The 17,303-nt window shown below is 36.9% G+C and overlaps 1 protein-coding gene across 12 annotated transcripts in view; it reads right to left on the bottom strand.

Annotated features, from left to right (window-relative positions):
• HDAC4 (histone deacetylase 4) overlaps positions 1–17,303 on the bottom strand; it is a 176,818-nt gene that overhangs the window by 82,119 nt on the left and 77,396 nt on the right. For 9 of the 12 annotated variants that reach the window (XM_073976676.1, XM_073976672.1, XM_073976671.1 and 6 more), the window contains one exon: positions 5,760–5,875. In XM_073976676.1, the coding sequence (XP_073832777.1) occupies positions 5,760–5,875 (116 nt within the window). Of the gene's footprint in view, positions 1–5,759; positions 5,876–5,961; positions 6,115–17,303 lie in introns of those variants that run through there. The other 3 variants (XM_073976680.1, XM_073976681.1, XM_073976679.1) reach the window with 3 other exon arrangements.

The following is a 17,303-nucleotide window of genomic DNA, read 5'->3' as shown; positions in this document are numbered from 1 at the left end:
AAATACAATAAATTGTATTTCTGTTCAAATTATTACTATATAAGACAAAAAATAAAATGTTATGTAAAGAAAACAATTATCACTTCATAAAATAAAACAATTTTGTGACAAATGACCACCTACGAAACACGGTTTAAAAACAAGCAATAAAGTATCAGTCGGCTTTGCCGACAGAGATATACCCTCAGCCTGTGTATATTGAAACATTTTTTTTTCCAAAAAACCTATGTATTTAGGGGGTTTTTTAGAAATTTTGGGCGTTTGAGCCGACAAAAATGTTGAGAAGGATTAAAGATCAAAAGTTTTGCGGAGAAGATACTAAGAGGAATGGATCGACATTGACCGTTATGGAAGTGGATCTCCAGCCACAACATATGGTGCCATAGGGGGTTTTTACACTTTTCGGGTTGTTTGCTTAAGAAGTATGGACTTGCCCCTAAAAACTTTTACCATCGTAATTGAGGCAGCGAATGCAAGTTGCTTCAACAAAAATCAAAGTGATTCGATATCAGGTCTTAAAGTGAACTTATCCGAAATTTTGTGTGGGAGTTACGGAATGGAGTGAACAAATATAGTCCATATTTGAACCTGATCTATATCTGGTAAATATATTAAGATTTGTAAAGTATGGACCAAATCGGTCACTCCCTTCAAGAGTAATCGTGGCCACAATTTTTTAAATATTTTAAATTTCCTCGTCTAAAGACAAGATTTTTAGATACTTAAAAAGCTAATAGAATTATATGATAATCCCTCCAGTCGTTTTCGAGATAGAGCGGACATCGCAAGACGCTTTTTTAAACAGTGTCTCGTATATTGTCATTTGCCACAAAAAATCAACAAAAAACAAGTAAGAACGGCGTTAAGTTCGGCCGGGCCGAACTTGTTATACCCTCCACCACAAGTTGTATTGAAGTAAAATGGAATAATTAGTTTCCTTTCGTGTATGAAGAAGACTTAATACTAAATTACAGCAATTTCGGCAAAACAATGTGAGGCACCATTATTTGGGGCTACTCCAAAACGTCGATCTATACCGACAAATTTCTGACGAAAAGTTTTTAGGCTCAAAGAAAACTAAATACCAAATTTCCTATATTTCGGTAAGAGAATGTGGCTAAAACTAAAAAAATACCGAAAATCAAGAAGTAAGCTTCTCTGGGGATATAGGAAAACGTGTACCTATACTGATAATACTCTTCTGGAATATTTTATAACTCTTGGAAGACGAAATAACGAATTTCAGCCATTTCGGTTGGATATTGACGTCACAATCTTCAGTATTACGAAAATCCGGATGGGGGCTATATCGAAACGTGGACCTATACCGACGAATTTTAGTCAGAAATGGGGCAATATGAAAGCGTGGACCTGTACAGACATATTTCTGGCGAACAGTTTATATCACATTGAAGACTAAATACCAAATTTCAGCCATTTTGGTGGAATATTGAAGACACAACCTTCAAAATACGAAAAATCGGGAGGTACCTTTCCATGGGGGCTAAATGAAGGCGTGGATCTATACCGACAAATTTAAAGGGGAAGTTTGAGTACCCCTAACGAAGTCTAAATACCAAATTTCAGCCATTTCGGTGGAATATTGAGGCCACAACGTTCAAAATACCGAAAATCGGGAGGTACCGTTCTATGGGGGCTATATGAAGGCATGGACCGATACCGACAAAGTTCTGGGGGAAAGTTTTATACCCCTAAAGAAGACTACGTACCAAATTTCAGCCATTTCGGTGTGATAATGAAGCTAAAACCTTCAAAATACCGAAAATCGGGAGGTACCGTTCTATGGGGGCTATATGAAGGTGTGGACCGATACCGACAAAATTCTGGGGGAAAGTTTTGTACTCCTAAAGAAAACAACGTACCAAATTTCAGCCATTTTGGTAGGATAATGAAGCTAAAACCTTCAAAATACCGAAAATCGGGAGGTACCGTTATATGGGGGCTATATGAAGGTGTGGACCGATACCGACAAAATTCTGGGGGAAAGTTTTGTACCACTAAAGAAGACTACGTACCAAATTTCAGAAATTTTGGTAGGATAATGAAGCTAAAACCTTAAATATACCGAAAATCGGGAGGTACCGTTCTATGGGGGCTATATGAAGGTGTGGACCGATACCGACAAAATTCTGGGGGGAAATTGTATACCCCTAATGAAGTCTACGTACCAAATTTCAACCATTTTGGTTGGATAATGAAGCTAAAACCTTAAAAATACCGAAAATCGGGAGGTACCGTTCTATGGGGGCTATATAAAGGTGTGGACCGATACCGACAAAATTCTGGGGGAAAACTTTATACCCCTAAAGAAGACTACGTACCAAATTTCAGTCATTTTGGTAGGATAATGAAGCTAAAACCTTAAAAATACCGAAAATCGGGAGGTACCGTTCTATGGGGGCTATATCAAAACGTGGACCGATATATCCCATTTTCAATACCAACCATCCTGCAAGTAATAAAAACTTCTGTGCCAAATTTTGACTCGCTATCTTTAAAATTGCGAGCTGTATCTTGATTTCAACAGACAGACAGACGGACGGACGGACAGACGGACATGGTCAAATCGACATAGAATTTTATGCTGATCAATAATATATATACTTTATAAAGTCTCCGACGAATATTTCGATGTGTTACAAACGGAATGACAAATTTAATTATACCCTCCATATGGTGGAGGGTATAATTACCGAAGGTAGATCAAAATATGCTTTTCTTCATAAAAAAATATCTGTTAAAAAAAGTCTAGTATTTTTCCTGAAAAAATTATAAAAAATATGTGTTCGAGCTGCACAACTAGGTGTGACCCTTTAAACAAAACTAATACAAATATTTTTTCGGGTTAACCTCCTTTATGAGGATTTATTTGACGTATACACAATGGAATTGACATTTGAAGCCCAGTGTTTTCATTAAAATCGGTTATATATAAACGTACTATAATAAGGTGATAGATTTATGTATGTATTGTTGTCTGTGCTACCAATTACAATATTCACACAAAACGCAAATTTAATGTGGAAAAGTTGCCATAACTAAAAATCGGCGTTTTAGAATCTGACAGCAACAACAAAACAAATACACCAGTTGTGGAAATCTTCGATAAAGAGGAGGTCCACATGATGTTGGATGAAGTGAGCAAGAGCAGAGAAGGGCCCGATGCGGCTAATTAAATAAGTAAAAGTAGGTTTACAACTCAAAATTGTTCCGGAGGAGATACCTGAAGTAATAGACGTTTGGTCATTATTGGTGTGTACTATAACTTTCCCAGCAATAATTACTCAGCAAGTTCCAGCAACCTCTCTCAATGAATTTTCATCTCTCAAACTCTCTCAAGCAAGAACATTTTCAGAAAGTTAGAATTTGTACAAATTTTTGGTCAGCGACAAAGTGAGCCTGGACATGAAGGGGGAGAGCCCGACCACTGAATCTTCTAAAAAGACTGTGAACTCAGAAGGAAAATGCCAGAGGAAGGCGGACGCAGAGACAGGAACGGTGCCACCATTGTTCTTAGGAAGCCAAAAGGCAATACACGAATGAGCTGTATTATGTGGTGATCGATACTAAGGTAAAAAGTCTGACAGGCTACACAAGGATCTACAGAAAACCATGGAGATAATGGTCAACGATAAACTACTGTACCACATACTTCAAGGTCGTGGACCAATAATAATAATACATCAAGGAGTTTACATACGTCAAGTGGTATGGTGCAAACTCGAGACGGTGTGCATACTCGAGGTATTTGGCAACCATAATCAAACCTTATAAATGAAGAGGTGGGAAGTCTTCCACATGGAGGAGAAAGAGGAACGTCACGATTTTTCACTGGCTAGTCTGACAAAGCGACCATATATTTTGGCACCATTATGTGTCAGCCCTGATGGAGAAAACCAATAATCCAATCCTTGGACAGGAAAGAACAAGTTCTCTGGACTACCCAAGAATTTTCTCTGCAATGTTGTCAAAATCGATTGCCACTGTACTAAAACAATGGAATGAAAGCATACATATATCTATCTTCAGTATATCTGCCTTTCGACTCGCCAACATTACCACCTTCGTCGGAATTAAAGTAGCTGGTGAGAAGGATAAACAATCAGGTAACAATGTACTATTAGCTAGTGATGCTAACTCACACCCCATTTCATGAGGCAGTACTCACAAACAAAAGAGGCCCTTTAAATTATTTAAGGACTTTAACCGAAGAAGGGTTCTACGTTATAATACTTCTGAAAGAAAAGAAATAAAATTTGCTTTGCAAGAGGACCGAAACGGCTTTAACATTAAATTACGACTATAACTGGACCATATCAAAGGTCTAAACGTTAACCCGAAAAGGAATGTGAACCTTTTGAGGAAACAGTTTTCTTGAATAAGACAATAAACATTTCCAATACACCAACTAGGGCTTTCATGCCATAGAAATTCAGGTAAGTTTTAAAGCGGCCATCGAAGCTACAAGACTCAAGGCGATGGGAGGGTGGATTGAAAGAGACCACCAAACATTACAAGGGGTTATAACATATATCATGTTTAGAGAACGGAATCCTATGTAAATTCATATATGGTTAGGATGGTCGTAGAGAAAATCTGATTAGACAGAAACTCGTTTTATCACAAAATTAAACGAATTAGGTCCAGAAATTTTTGCATATTTAACATATCTTGCATATTCTGACATATTTGCATAACATGAGTATATGCAAAACCATATTCAAGGATTTGTGGCATAAATATCCCATCGAAATGTCTGAAATTTGGTATTAAGTCTTCGTTGGGCCTAATTGAACAGTACCTCCCGATTTTCAGTATTTTTTATTTTATGGCCCCAATATTCCACCGAAATGCCTGAAATGTTGTATTAAGTCTTCATTGGTGGTATAAAACTTTCTAATTGAAATTTTTCCGCAAAGGTCCACGACTTCATATAGCCGCCATAAAACGGCACCTTCCGACTTTCGGTATTTTTAAGGTTGTGGCCTTAATATCCGACCGAAATGATTGAAATTTGGTATTCAGTCTTCCGACCGGAAATTTCTAGTTATAGGTCCACGTCTTCATATAGCCCCCATAGAACAGTACCTTCCGATTTCCGGTATTTTGAAGGTTGTGGTCTCAATATACCACTGAAATGGCTGAAATTTTGTATTAAGTCTTCGTTGGGGGTAAAAAACTTTCCACCGCAAATTTGTCGATATAGGTCCACGTCTTCATATAGCCCCCATAGAACGATACCTCCCGATTTTCGGTATTTTGAAGTTTGGTATTTAATCCTCGTTGGGGGTATAAAACTTTCCACCTGAAATTTGTCAGTATAGGTCCACGTCTTCATATAGCCCCCACAGAACGGTACCTCCCGATTTTCTCTATTTTGAAGGTTGCGGCCTCAATATCCCACCGAAATGACGGAAATTTTGTATTTAGTCTTCGTTGGGGGTATAAAACCTTAGACCTGAAATTTGGTTGAATGTGTGGGACTTCGATGGATTTCTAATTTTTCAACTTTCAATCTTTTACTAACTTTGATTTCTTTGTGCAGTCTTTACTATGTGTTGAGCTGTTTTATGTTCTCCCATTCTAGTTTGTAAAGTTCTTTTTGTTGTTCCGATGACTTTTTTACCATTTACCAAATAATATTGTTTTGTTGTTGCTTATAGTCCTGATGACTTCAGATGTTTTTCCAAGCACTGCCGCTATCGACCTGTGAAAATATATTATTCTATGGTACTCACCTCTAATATTTGTTGATCTAAATCGGATGCAACAGTTGCTGCCTGTACACGACTAAAATCCAATGTACCCGGTGTTATGTGTAACCTTTCATTTGTACCAGAATCGCGGGAAAGATCTGCAAAAAAAAGAATATAAATATTAGTTATTAATACAATAAAGATGGGAGGTAGGCCCGAGAGAAATAAAGAGAAGGGAGAGTACCTTAACAAAGAAACCTTATTTTTGTTAATGAATAAAAATAGTCAACTGCCAGCCGACCGGCCAGTCAATCAATGAGAAGGCAGAAATCTATTTAAGAAAATGACAAAGTCAAATGACTTTGAGCAGACACCAAATGAGAGGAAGGGATGGATTAGCATGAGTGGTGCATCCGTATAATATATGCGCTGGTGGTGGAAAAAAGAAATAAGTGATGAAATAAACGGCCTTTCTTTCTTGCCTTTCATGAATTGCGCCAATAATATAAACAACACATCGCTAAAAATAACATCGGCAGACGGACAGACGGAAAGGAAATCATAAACAAAAACCGAAAATGGTTCAATTATAAACATGAACAAAATTTAAAAATAATGCAAGTTGTTTTCAAATTTTGTTGTTGTTTTTATTTTAGAATTTTTTGTTGTTTTTTGCAAAAATACATTATTTTTTGTAAACAATTTCCAATTGAAAATAATGAATGAATGAATTTAAATTTGGGAAATTTGGATACAGTAGCTTAAGGCATGAAAATTTCAGTGAAAAAATAACTTTGATTATTTAATTAAAAATCATTAAAAAATCCACGTTTATTGTGCTATTTGTTTAGCATTAAAAATCATTAAAAAATCCATGCCTATTGTGCTATTTGGTTGGTATTAAAAATCATTAAAAAATCCAAGCCTATTGTGCTATTTGGTTGGCATTAAAAATCATTAAAAATCCACGCCTATGCATTCCAACCCTTTATTCGTAATTTCCATATTTTTAATGAGGAATCCTATCGACCCACTGTACCTCAATTATAATATCCCGGGCTAAAATGGTATTTGTTTTTTTTTCTTCTTATGTGCATCATCCTACAAACGGAACATCAAACTCATCACACAATACGTTTTTATACTACGCGTCTCTTTGTATGTTGGGATGTGCGAACGCCAAGAAAATAATTTTGCTGCTGCTGTTGTGATTTACAATAAAAATGGGTTTATTTTTAGTTATTCTCAGAAAGTATTCAAATGTTTTTACACATTCTGCAAAATCATCTTTGGATTCAATTATTTATTAAATGGAAATGTGGGGAAAATGAGTTTTCTATTTCCTCACCTCTAACCATTAAAACTCATCCTTCCTTTTCCTTGACGAGAGAGAATGGGGAAATCAAAGTAATAAAAAAAAAAATTCAAAATAATAATAAACAGAATACAATGAATGTAAATGGCAGGCAGTAGTAAATGGAGGTGATGGAGAAGCACCAACAACAACAAAAATATTTAAAAATTATAAATAAATAAACAAAATAAGACATAAGTAGCTAAATTAAATACGTAGCGTTATGTTATTTTTTTGTTTTTATGTATATTTTTGATACTTATAATTTGCTTTAGCCTGAAAATCTTTTTTTTTGAGAAATATGAATAGAATTTTTGTTTTAAAATTTTTGCAAAATATTTTGTTTTTAAATTTATGGATGTTTATACCCTACCCCACTATGTGGTGGGCAGGGGTTTAAATTTTTTTAATATATATGTTATTTCGGGATGAAAAACGGCTCATTATAAAATATTTAAATTTAAAAATAAATAAAAGAAATATATGGATTTTATATTATATCTTTTTTGTTATTCAACTTAGAAGTGATCAAGAAATTGAAAAAAAATTCTTGGAAAGATGTCGTAAAAATGCCAAAATTATGTACAATGAATGAAAACATATGTTTGTATATACATATGTATGTATATTGGACGTATTATTAATAATAAATAAAAATTAATTTTAAAATAAAAGTACCATGGAACGTATGACTAATAACAAGTAAGAAAAGCGTTAAGTTCGGTCGGGCCGAACTTTTTATACCCTCCACCACAAATTTCAGCCATTTCGGTGGATTAATGTGGCCACAACCTTCAAAATACCGAAATTCGGAAGGTACCGTTCTATGGGGGCTATATGATGGCGTGGACCTATACCTACAAATATCTGGGGGAAAGTTTTATACGCCTAAAGAAGACTAAATACCAAATTTCAGCCATCTCGGTGTGATAATGAGGCTAAAACGTTCAAAATATCGAAAATCGGGAGATATTGTATTATGAGGGCTATATCAACACGTGGACCTATATAAACATTTTATGGTAGAAATGTTTCTTAGCCTCTAGAAACACAAAATACAAAGTTACAATCGATTCTTTGGTCAAATGGGTCTAATACATTCAAAATATATTAAAATGACGCGTACTTTATAAGGGGCCTTATGTGGGGGCTATACCAAAACGTGGACCTATATAACCCAACTTTGGTAGGAATGTTTTCTGGCCTCTGAAGACACAAAATACCAAATTACAACCAATTCTGTGGTCAAATGGGTCTAATACATTCAAAATATATTAAAATGACGCGTACTTTATAAGGGGCCTTATATGGGGGCTATACCAAAACGTGGACCTATATAACCCAACTTTGGTAGGAATATTTTTTGGCCTCTGGGGACACAAAGTACCAAATTACAACCAATTCGGTGGTAAAATGGGCCAAATATCTTAAAAATTCCTTAAAACGACGACGCGTCACGCGTCATTTTGTATGGGGGCTATACGAAAGCGTGGACCTACATAGCCCGCTTTCAATACCAAAAGTCCTACGTAAATATAACATATTTTCCCAAAATTTCATCAACCTACGTCAATCCGTTCGGACGCTAGAGTGATTTCCACAGACGGACAGACGGACGGACATGGCTATATCGATGTAGAATTGCACGCTGATCAAGAATATATATACTTTGTGGGGTCTTTAATGACTATTTCGAGTAGTTACAAACGTAGTGACAAACTTAATATACCCCCATCCTATGGTGGAGGGTATAAAAATTAACGCAAATTACACTGTGAACACAAATTTTGGGAAAGAGATAATTCCTTTTGGAGATGAAAGCCCTTGGTGAGTATATTATGAATCTCAAAGGACAGATCCGCCGTGAGTCGAACTTCCGCGTTATGGCGTGATTAAGTTTTTGCTAGAGACCCTGTAAGACATCACGAATTAGCGTTATATCTTTGTTCACTGTTGCGTTAGCTTATTTTTGAGATGACAGGTCTTCAGTCAAATCGAATGAGAATTATTTTCGTAGAGCACTTCGACCTTCTAACTCGCTTCCTTCAATGTCCTTTTCGTCCTTTATTTTAAGAGACACTATAAAAGTACGACAAAATGTCGTTTTTCAGCTTCGAAATGTTCTGCAAAAATGTCGCTCAGAAAATTTTAGGTACAGCTCTCATTGACAACTAATCGATTTTCGATAATTCCATTTTGGTGCACAGTGTTATTCCTACAAATGTGTGGCCATTAACAACGTCCTTGAATTCGTTTCCTTAATGCAATTCTTCATGAACTTGAAGACAGCTACTTTAGATTAAAAAACAATTAAAAAAGTATCAGTCGGTTTTGCCCACAGAGAGATACCCTCAACCTGGGTGAATTGAAAAATTCATCTAATGGCAATATCGAATTGAGTATCAGCTACGCAACCGAAATCTTTTTCCCCAAAAACTTTACCATTGCAGAGGAGATACCTGAAGGTATGGATCGAATCATTTCTGGGAAGTAATTTCGATAGATAGATAGATAGATAGATAGATAGATAGATAGATAGATAGATAGATATCGCGCCCTCATTTCAGTTGGTTATTGTGCATGTGCATATATATGATCCCAAGGGTATCTTATAGAAGGTATTTTCATAGAAGACTAGAAGAAACTTCTTATAGAAATACAGAAGATCATATCATAGACGACGGGGAGGTCTTTTAATAGAAGACCAAAAAGTCATCCTATAGATGACCAGAAGGTTTTCTTATAGATTACCAGAAGATATGTTAATAGAAGACTAGAAGATATGTTCATAGAAGACTAGAAAGTATTTTTATATAAGATCAGAAGTTCTTTTATAGAAGTCTTGAAGGTCTACTTTTAGACGAGAGGACCAGAAAGACTTTTCATAGAAGACCTATAAAAAATCAGAATGTCTTCTTATGAAAGTCCTGAAGGAAGACCTTCAGAAGACTAGAAGGTCTTATAAAAGACCGAAAGGTCCTTTTATAGAATACAAGAAGTAATTTTCATAGAAGACCAGAAGAAGGTCTTCTTATTTTTGTAGCAACGCTTCGTAGGTATATATTTTTCAGTTATCAGGTTCTGATTTTTCTATGTCCAGATTTAATAACTCTGCAACCTGGACATGCTATGCCCATAAAGAATGTGAAGACAGGTATGTGTTTTATCCGGGCATTTCAACAGATGCGATCCCAGTTTAGATGCGGGGCATAAGTTGGGTCATTTGTCGGCCCAAAACGAATTGGGGCGGCTGCAACGTTAGGATCTTAAAACGACTCGTGTTTGCCTTGACACATGGAGTTTTTCTGCTGCGATGGATGGGGTGGGGTTTTCTCACTATACCTTTGAACTGCCTATGCAACTGCATGACTGCATGATCTACAGCAGCATCCGGCAAAAAAGGGTCACACGTGCCCTTGATGAGAATAACAACAGAACAACCACCACTCAGTCTTCGTTCAGAAGTCAATGAAGGAGGTTCTGCTGTCGCTTTTTTCAATGATTTTTAATTTTAGCAATGCATTAACGCACTCGCTATTTGTGGAGAGTGCGAGAGAGAGTCGTATGCGTGAGGCCGCAAACAATGCGTTTGTATTAGTGTCGAAACCTGATCTACAGGTTCCCATATTTACTTTTGGATCATGAAGATCTCTCCTGACGAGCCTGGGTGGGGAAACCTGCCACCAATATTGTGCCAGGAATGCTAATGCGTTGATGCACCAGTAAATTCTTCACCTCCTCATTAATATGATCCACTGGTGTTATGTGGAGGCACCATGTTGCAGTCTTCGGGACGACATTATTGCAGCTATGACTATTCTTCCACTGCGGATATGTATGTGCATTGAAATTATTATTTTCTGAAAGTACTCCTAATACCCTATTTAACGGTGCCCGCCAAATATCCGCAGGACGCATACATTTTTCGTAGAGGGCCCCTCAATAGGTCCACCCACAAATATGGAGTGTTTCCAAACACGGTCAATATTTCAAAATTTCTACAATCATCATGGATTGAAATTATTATTTTCTGAAAGTACTCCTAATACCCTATTTAATGGTGCCCGCCATATATCCGCATGACGCATACATTTTTCCTAGAGGGCCCCTCAATAGGTCCACCCACAAATATGAGGTGTTTTCATAAACGATCGATATTTCAAAATTTCGACATCATGTATTGAAATAAATGTAATCTGAAAGTGGTCCCAATACCCTATTTAACGGTGCCCGCCATATATCCGCATGACGCATACATTTTTCCTAGAGGGCCCCTCAATAGGTCCACCCACAAATAAACGATCGATATTTCAAAATTTCGACAATCATCATGTATTGAAATTTTTATTTTTTGAAAGTGTTCACAATACCCTACTTAACGGTGCCCGCCAAATATCCGCAGGACGCATAAATTTTTTTCTTCTCGTCTTCTTTTTTTCTGAACGTCTTCAAAATAATGTCGCATGCATATCGAACGAATTTTTTTCTCTGACGCTCTTTTTATTGATCAAATTTTCTTTGTTTTTATACCCTCAGCATTTATGCTAACGGGGGTATATACACTTTCATACGGGCAAAATATGTCTCATCGAAATAATGGTTTTTGACCCCAAGTATGTTTGGACGAAATCCGTTTCAGACAATTTGAAGTCGAAGTTTGAAGTGTCCGTCCGTCCGCCCATCTGTCTGTCTGGCTGGAGCGCACGATAACTCTCGAACGGATCAACCTATTCGGTCCAAAATTTGGCTTTCGTAATATTTTGTCCAAACTTAATTTAAGTTCGAAGATGGGTTATATCGGTCCACTCCTTCCGGTAACCGATTCGGTCCATAATTTGCAACTCGTGAAATGACTAAGATGAGGTTCCACTATGGACTCAATCGGTCCACTCCTTCGGGTACCTCCCACACAAAATTTCGGATAAGTTCAGTTTAGGACCTCCTCTCGAATCGCTTTGATTTTTGTTGTAGCAACTTGCATTCACTGCCCCCCATATAACGGTAAAATCTTCATCAGGGGAAAGTCCATACTTCCTGAGATAATAGCCTAAAAGTCACAGTGTGTAGTGGTTGGAGCGCAAGGTGACTCTCGAACGGATCTGCCGATTTGGTCCAAAATGTTGCCTTCGTAATATTTTGTGCAAACTTATTTTAAGTTCGAAGATAAGCCATATCAGTCCACTCATTCAGGTACCTCCCCCACAAAAGTTCAAAAATGTTTGGAAAAAACGAGCGCACGATAACTCTCGATGGGAGTGACCGATTTGGTCTATACATTACACATCCTAATATATGTGTCTATCAGATATTGATCAGGTTCGAATATGGACTATATTTGTCCACTCCTTCGGGTACCTCCCACACAAAATTTTGGATAAATTCACTTCAAGAGCTGGCTCGCGAATCACTTTGATTTTTGTTGAGCAACTTGCATTCGCTGCCTCAATTACGGCAGTAAAAGTTTTTCAGGTGCAAGTCCATACTTCTTGAGAAAACAGTCCGATAGTTGTAAAAAAACCCTATGGTATCATATGTAGTGGCTAGAGAGCTAGAACCGAATACTGCGTTCGTCAGTAATATTTCTTCAAATATTAGATGAGATTCGAAGGTTGTGCTTATAGGCCCACTCCTCTCGGTACCTCCCCCACAAAAGTTCGAAAATATTCGCTAAAATTCGCGATTTTTCATAGACGTAGCAACCGATTTGGTCCAAACTTTGGATCTCTAAATATTGTCGAAACTTAGTTTATGTTCAAACTAGGGTCCTATCTGACCAATACTTGTGGTACCACCCACACAAATGTTCAACATTTTTGTGTGGTTAAGAGTCTGTTCGAGGATCCTTTGGACATTTCTACCGAAGGTATCCATCTATTGATATCCCCGCAAACTTTTAAGCTTTAATCCTATCCATACTTTTTTTGGTTCATAGGCCCAAAATTTTGAAAAACCCCCTAAATACTTATATTTTTTTTTTTTGGAAAAAAAGTATTTCAATCCACACAGGCTGAGGGTATATCTCTGTCGGCAAAGCCGACTGATACTGTTTTACTTATTTAATTTTTTTTTTTTTTTTGAGAAAAAAAGTATTTCATTCCACACAGGCTAAGAGTATATCTCTGTCCGCAAAGCCGACTGATACTGTTTTACTTGTTTTTATTTTTTTATTTTTGTGATTATAGTACAACAGTGTAAATTTTGTGTACTAATATGTGAAGTCTATCAGCACTAGTTTGAATTATTATATATTGAATTTATATTTGAAAATTGTTTATGCGAATTTTATAACCAACCACTTTGTTTTTTGACAACAAACTAAAATGAAATCAACCTCATACTGTTAGATACATACGAAAGGTAGTTGTTCTCCGAAGGGAAATTTGTTTCCGACATTTCACTCCAAATTCGTAACGAAATCGGAAGAAAACAAGTAAAAAAGTGTCAGTCGGCTTTACCGACAGAAATATACCCTCAGCCAATGTGAAGTGAAACTTTCATCTACGGACAGATCGAATGTATTTAGGGTGCATATTTTCAGAATTTTTAGTCCTTTTTGAACATTTAAACTTGCCGACAAAATTGTGGATTAGAATTTAACTGCACTAGGACACAAATGTTGAACTTTTGTGGGGGAGGTACCCTTAGAGAGAACCGATTAGAAGTTATACTAGATTTTGACAAAATATTAGGAGATCCAAAGTTTGTGATATCGTCCTAGCATTTTAGTGACAATTTTTTAAATATTGGGGAGAAGTACCGGAAGTTGTGAACCGCTGTTGCCCCATGAAACTAAGTTTGGATAAAATGTTTTATCAAATTGGTTGAATAGTTCGATAGCTATCGTGGCCGCCACATATGGTGACATAGGGTTTTTTTTACACCTTTTGGGCTGTTTTCCCAAGAAATATGGACTTGCACCTGAAAAAAAAACGTTTACCGTCGTAATAGAGGTAGCGAATGCAAATCGCTTCAACAAAAATCAAAGTGATTCGAGAGCAGGTCTTAAAGTGAACTTATCCGAAATTTTGTGTGGGAGGTACCAGAAGGAGTAGACAAATATAGTCCATATTCGCACATGATCTATATCTGGTAGATATATTAGGATGTGCAGAGTATGGATTACATCGGTCACTCCCTTCAAGAGTTATCGCGCACACTATTTTTCCGAACATTTTTGAACTTTTGTGAGGGAGGTACCTGAAGGAGGTATCCGATATAGCTTTTCTTCGAACTTAAACTAAGTTTGAAGAAAATATTACGAAGGCCAAATTTTGGAGCGAATCGGTAGATCAGTTCTAGAATTATCTTGCGTTACAACCACTACACACTAAAGCTGGCAAACTATCGATAGTCAGACTACCGTTTTGATCACTGTCGGAAAGCTTTGTTTATAACGGACTCGGATGCAAATATGTTTTAAATAATTCGCGATAGATATCCCAAATAACTTGTTTTAGTGGCCGCCCTAACCTTTGTTTTACGACAGCAATCAAAACGATAGCCGGACTATCGATAGTTTGCCAGCTTTACTACAAACGGTGTCATAGGGGTGTTTTGCACCTTTAAGACTATTTTTTCAGGAAGTATGGACTTGCCCCTGATGAAACTTGTACCGTCATATGGGGGACAGTGAATACAAGTTGTTAAAATAAAAATCAAATCGACTCGAGAGCAGGTCCTAAACTGAACTTTTCCGAAATTTTGTGTGGGAGGTACCCGAAGGAATGGACCGATTGAGTCCATATTGGAACCTCATCTAAGTTTAGTAGAAATTTCACGATGTACAAGTATGGACCAAATCGGTTACTTCCTCAAGAGTTTTGTTGGGGAGGTACCGGAAGGAGTGGACTGATATAACCCATCTTCGAACATAACTAAGTTTGGACAAAATACTACGAAAGCTAAATTTTGGACCGAATCGGTTGATCAGTTCGATAGTTATCATGCCCTCCAGGCAGCCAGACAGACAGACGGATGCATATGGCTCAATCAACTCCAAATTGTTTGAAACACATTTCGTCCAAACATACTTGGGGTCTAAAACCGTTATTTCGATAAGGCACATTTTGCCCATAAGAAAGTGTATATACCTCGTTAGCTGAGGAAATAAACATTGGTAATATACGAAGGGAAATTTACTTCCGACATTCTCTAGTAGTAGGTCTCTCATCTATTGAAGACCTTTAGTCTAAGTCTTTTATCTATTGCAGACCTTTAGTCTTTATTCTATCTATTGACGAGCTTTAGTGGATCTTCCATCTATTGAGGGTCTTTAGTCCGTCTTCCATCTTTGGAGACCTTAAGTCGGTCGGCTGAAGACCTTTTGAAGGTCTTCTATCGAAAGAAGATCTTTAGTTGGACTTCTGTCCATGTTAGTTGGTCTTCTATCCATAGAAGACCATCAGCTATCTACTTTTTGAATATAAGATCTAAACGCCAAACGCTTTCATTGTGTCTTGCACAACACTTTTAATTATCAAAAGAAAACAAAACAAATAAAATATGACGTTGACAAAACTATTTCCCATGCAAATATTTTTATACACTTGTCTACAAGAGAGCCGGGTATGTATGGATAGCTAAATGTGTGCCGTGTCTGTATATTTCCGCCAGTAATCAACATATCTCTACATATGTACGTACGTTGCATATCTTTACGTAGAATAGAATAAAAAAAGGCACACACGTAGTATAACGCAGCTTACGTAGATAGTTTTATAGTGATTTTTTGACAGTTTTTTTTTACGTTTTGTTGTCTCCAGACGAGTAGAGATATGAATAACAACTATGAGGTAGGTAAGTAAGCAGGAACATAGCTACATACATACCTAAATACGTATGGACGCGTTTGTATGTTTATTGATAGAAGCATTAAAATATTAATGACATATTTGCCTTATTTTTGTGTTTTAAGTAGGCAGTTGGGTGTCGTTTGTTCGTTGATCGTTCATTCGTTGATTGGTTCTTGGTCTGTCCGTCTACCCCTTGGTTTGTAACTGAAATGTGGGGCTGGTTGTTGATACATGGGTTTCATTCAATTTTTTATCAATGGAAAACCAATACTTAACCAAGTAACCAACTTAATGTGACGAGTCCAAGTATTGTTCATGGATGTGTGTGTGAATGTGTCCTATGTATGGGTTGTAGGTAGTTAGTTATATGTTCATGTGATGAATATACAGCCCCGGCTCTGTTATATGGCCGATTAACGTCAACGGGCATGAGTCTTATCGCGCCAAGTGAAAAACTTCGTCATTTATCGCACTGAATAATTCTTTTTTTTTATGAAATAAAAGAACAGAAAAAATAGGCGATGGCGTTGCTGAGGAAACAGAAAAGTCATTTGCTTAAAACAGACACTGATATCGGGAGTGGGGTGGGGAGGGAAATTATGAGCAATGTATACAAAATTTTGATGATTTTTTTTTCATTTATTGAAAATCTGCGTTATTTCAAGGGTGTACTTCCATGGAAAACTCCAATGGAAAGACCAAGTTTAAGAAGATATCACAAAACATGGCATCCAAAATTGAAAAAGTAAAGCAAAAGATCGTTGCGTTTGGAAATCTATTCTTAGAGTTCGGCTTATGGAACAACATGTTCTGTTTAGTATAAAAGCCATCTATGTAAATACTCCCATTTTACCAGCTGAGGAGTTACTTAAAAATTCCCGCTAAATGTTGGAAACTCACAAGAGCCATTTTAACTTGTTTAAAGGTAATAGAGCTCTTAAGGAGTTTATATACATAGAATATCTGAAGCCACTTCAAAGGTCTTCCAAACAAGTAAAAAAGTATCAGTCGGCTTTGCCAACAGAGACATACCCTTAGCCCGTGTGGATTGAAATACTTTTTTATCCCAAAAAAAACCTATGTATTTTGGGGGGTTTTCAAAATTGTGGGCGTATGAACCTACAAAAGTATGGATAGGATTAAAGCTCAAAAGTTTGCGGGGATATCGATAGATAGTTACCTTTGGTAAAAATGCCCAAAGGATCCTCGAACAGACCCTTGACCACACAAAAATGTTGAACAATTGTGTGGGTGGTACCACAAGTGTTGGACAGATGGGGTCCAAATTTGAACATAAACTAAAGTTGGGGTCACATTAGGCAAATATTTGCTCTAGCGACCGGCAGTGTGCGCTTACTGAGAGCAAATGAGCGTAAATAATGCATTGAAATTTATGCTCACTTGCTCGCAGTAAACACACACTCCCTGTCTCTGGAGCAA

This window comes from Musca autumnalis, unplaced genomic scaffold (assembly GCF_047663935.1).
Source record: "Musca autumnalis isolate F117 unplaced genomic scaffold, ASM4766393v1 scaffold_3, whole genome shotgun sequence".
NCBI lineage: Eukaryota > Metazoa > Arthropoda > Insecta > Diptera > Muscidae > Musca > Musca autumnalis.
Note: the sequence above shows the minus strand (reverse complement) of the source record. Positions and strands in the feature narration are given on the sequence as shown.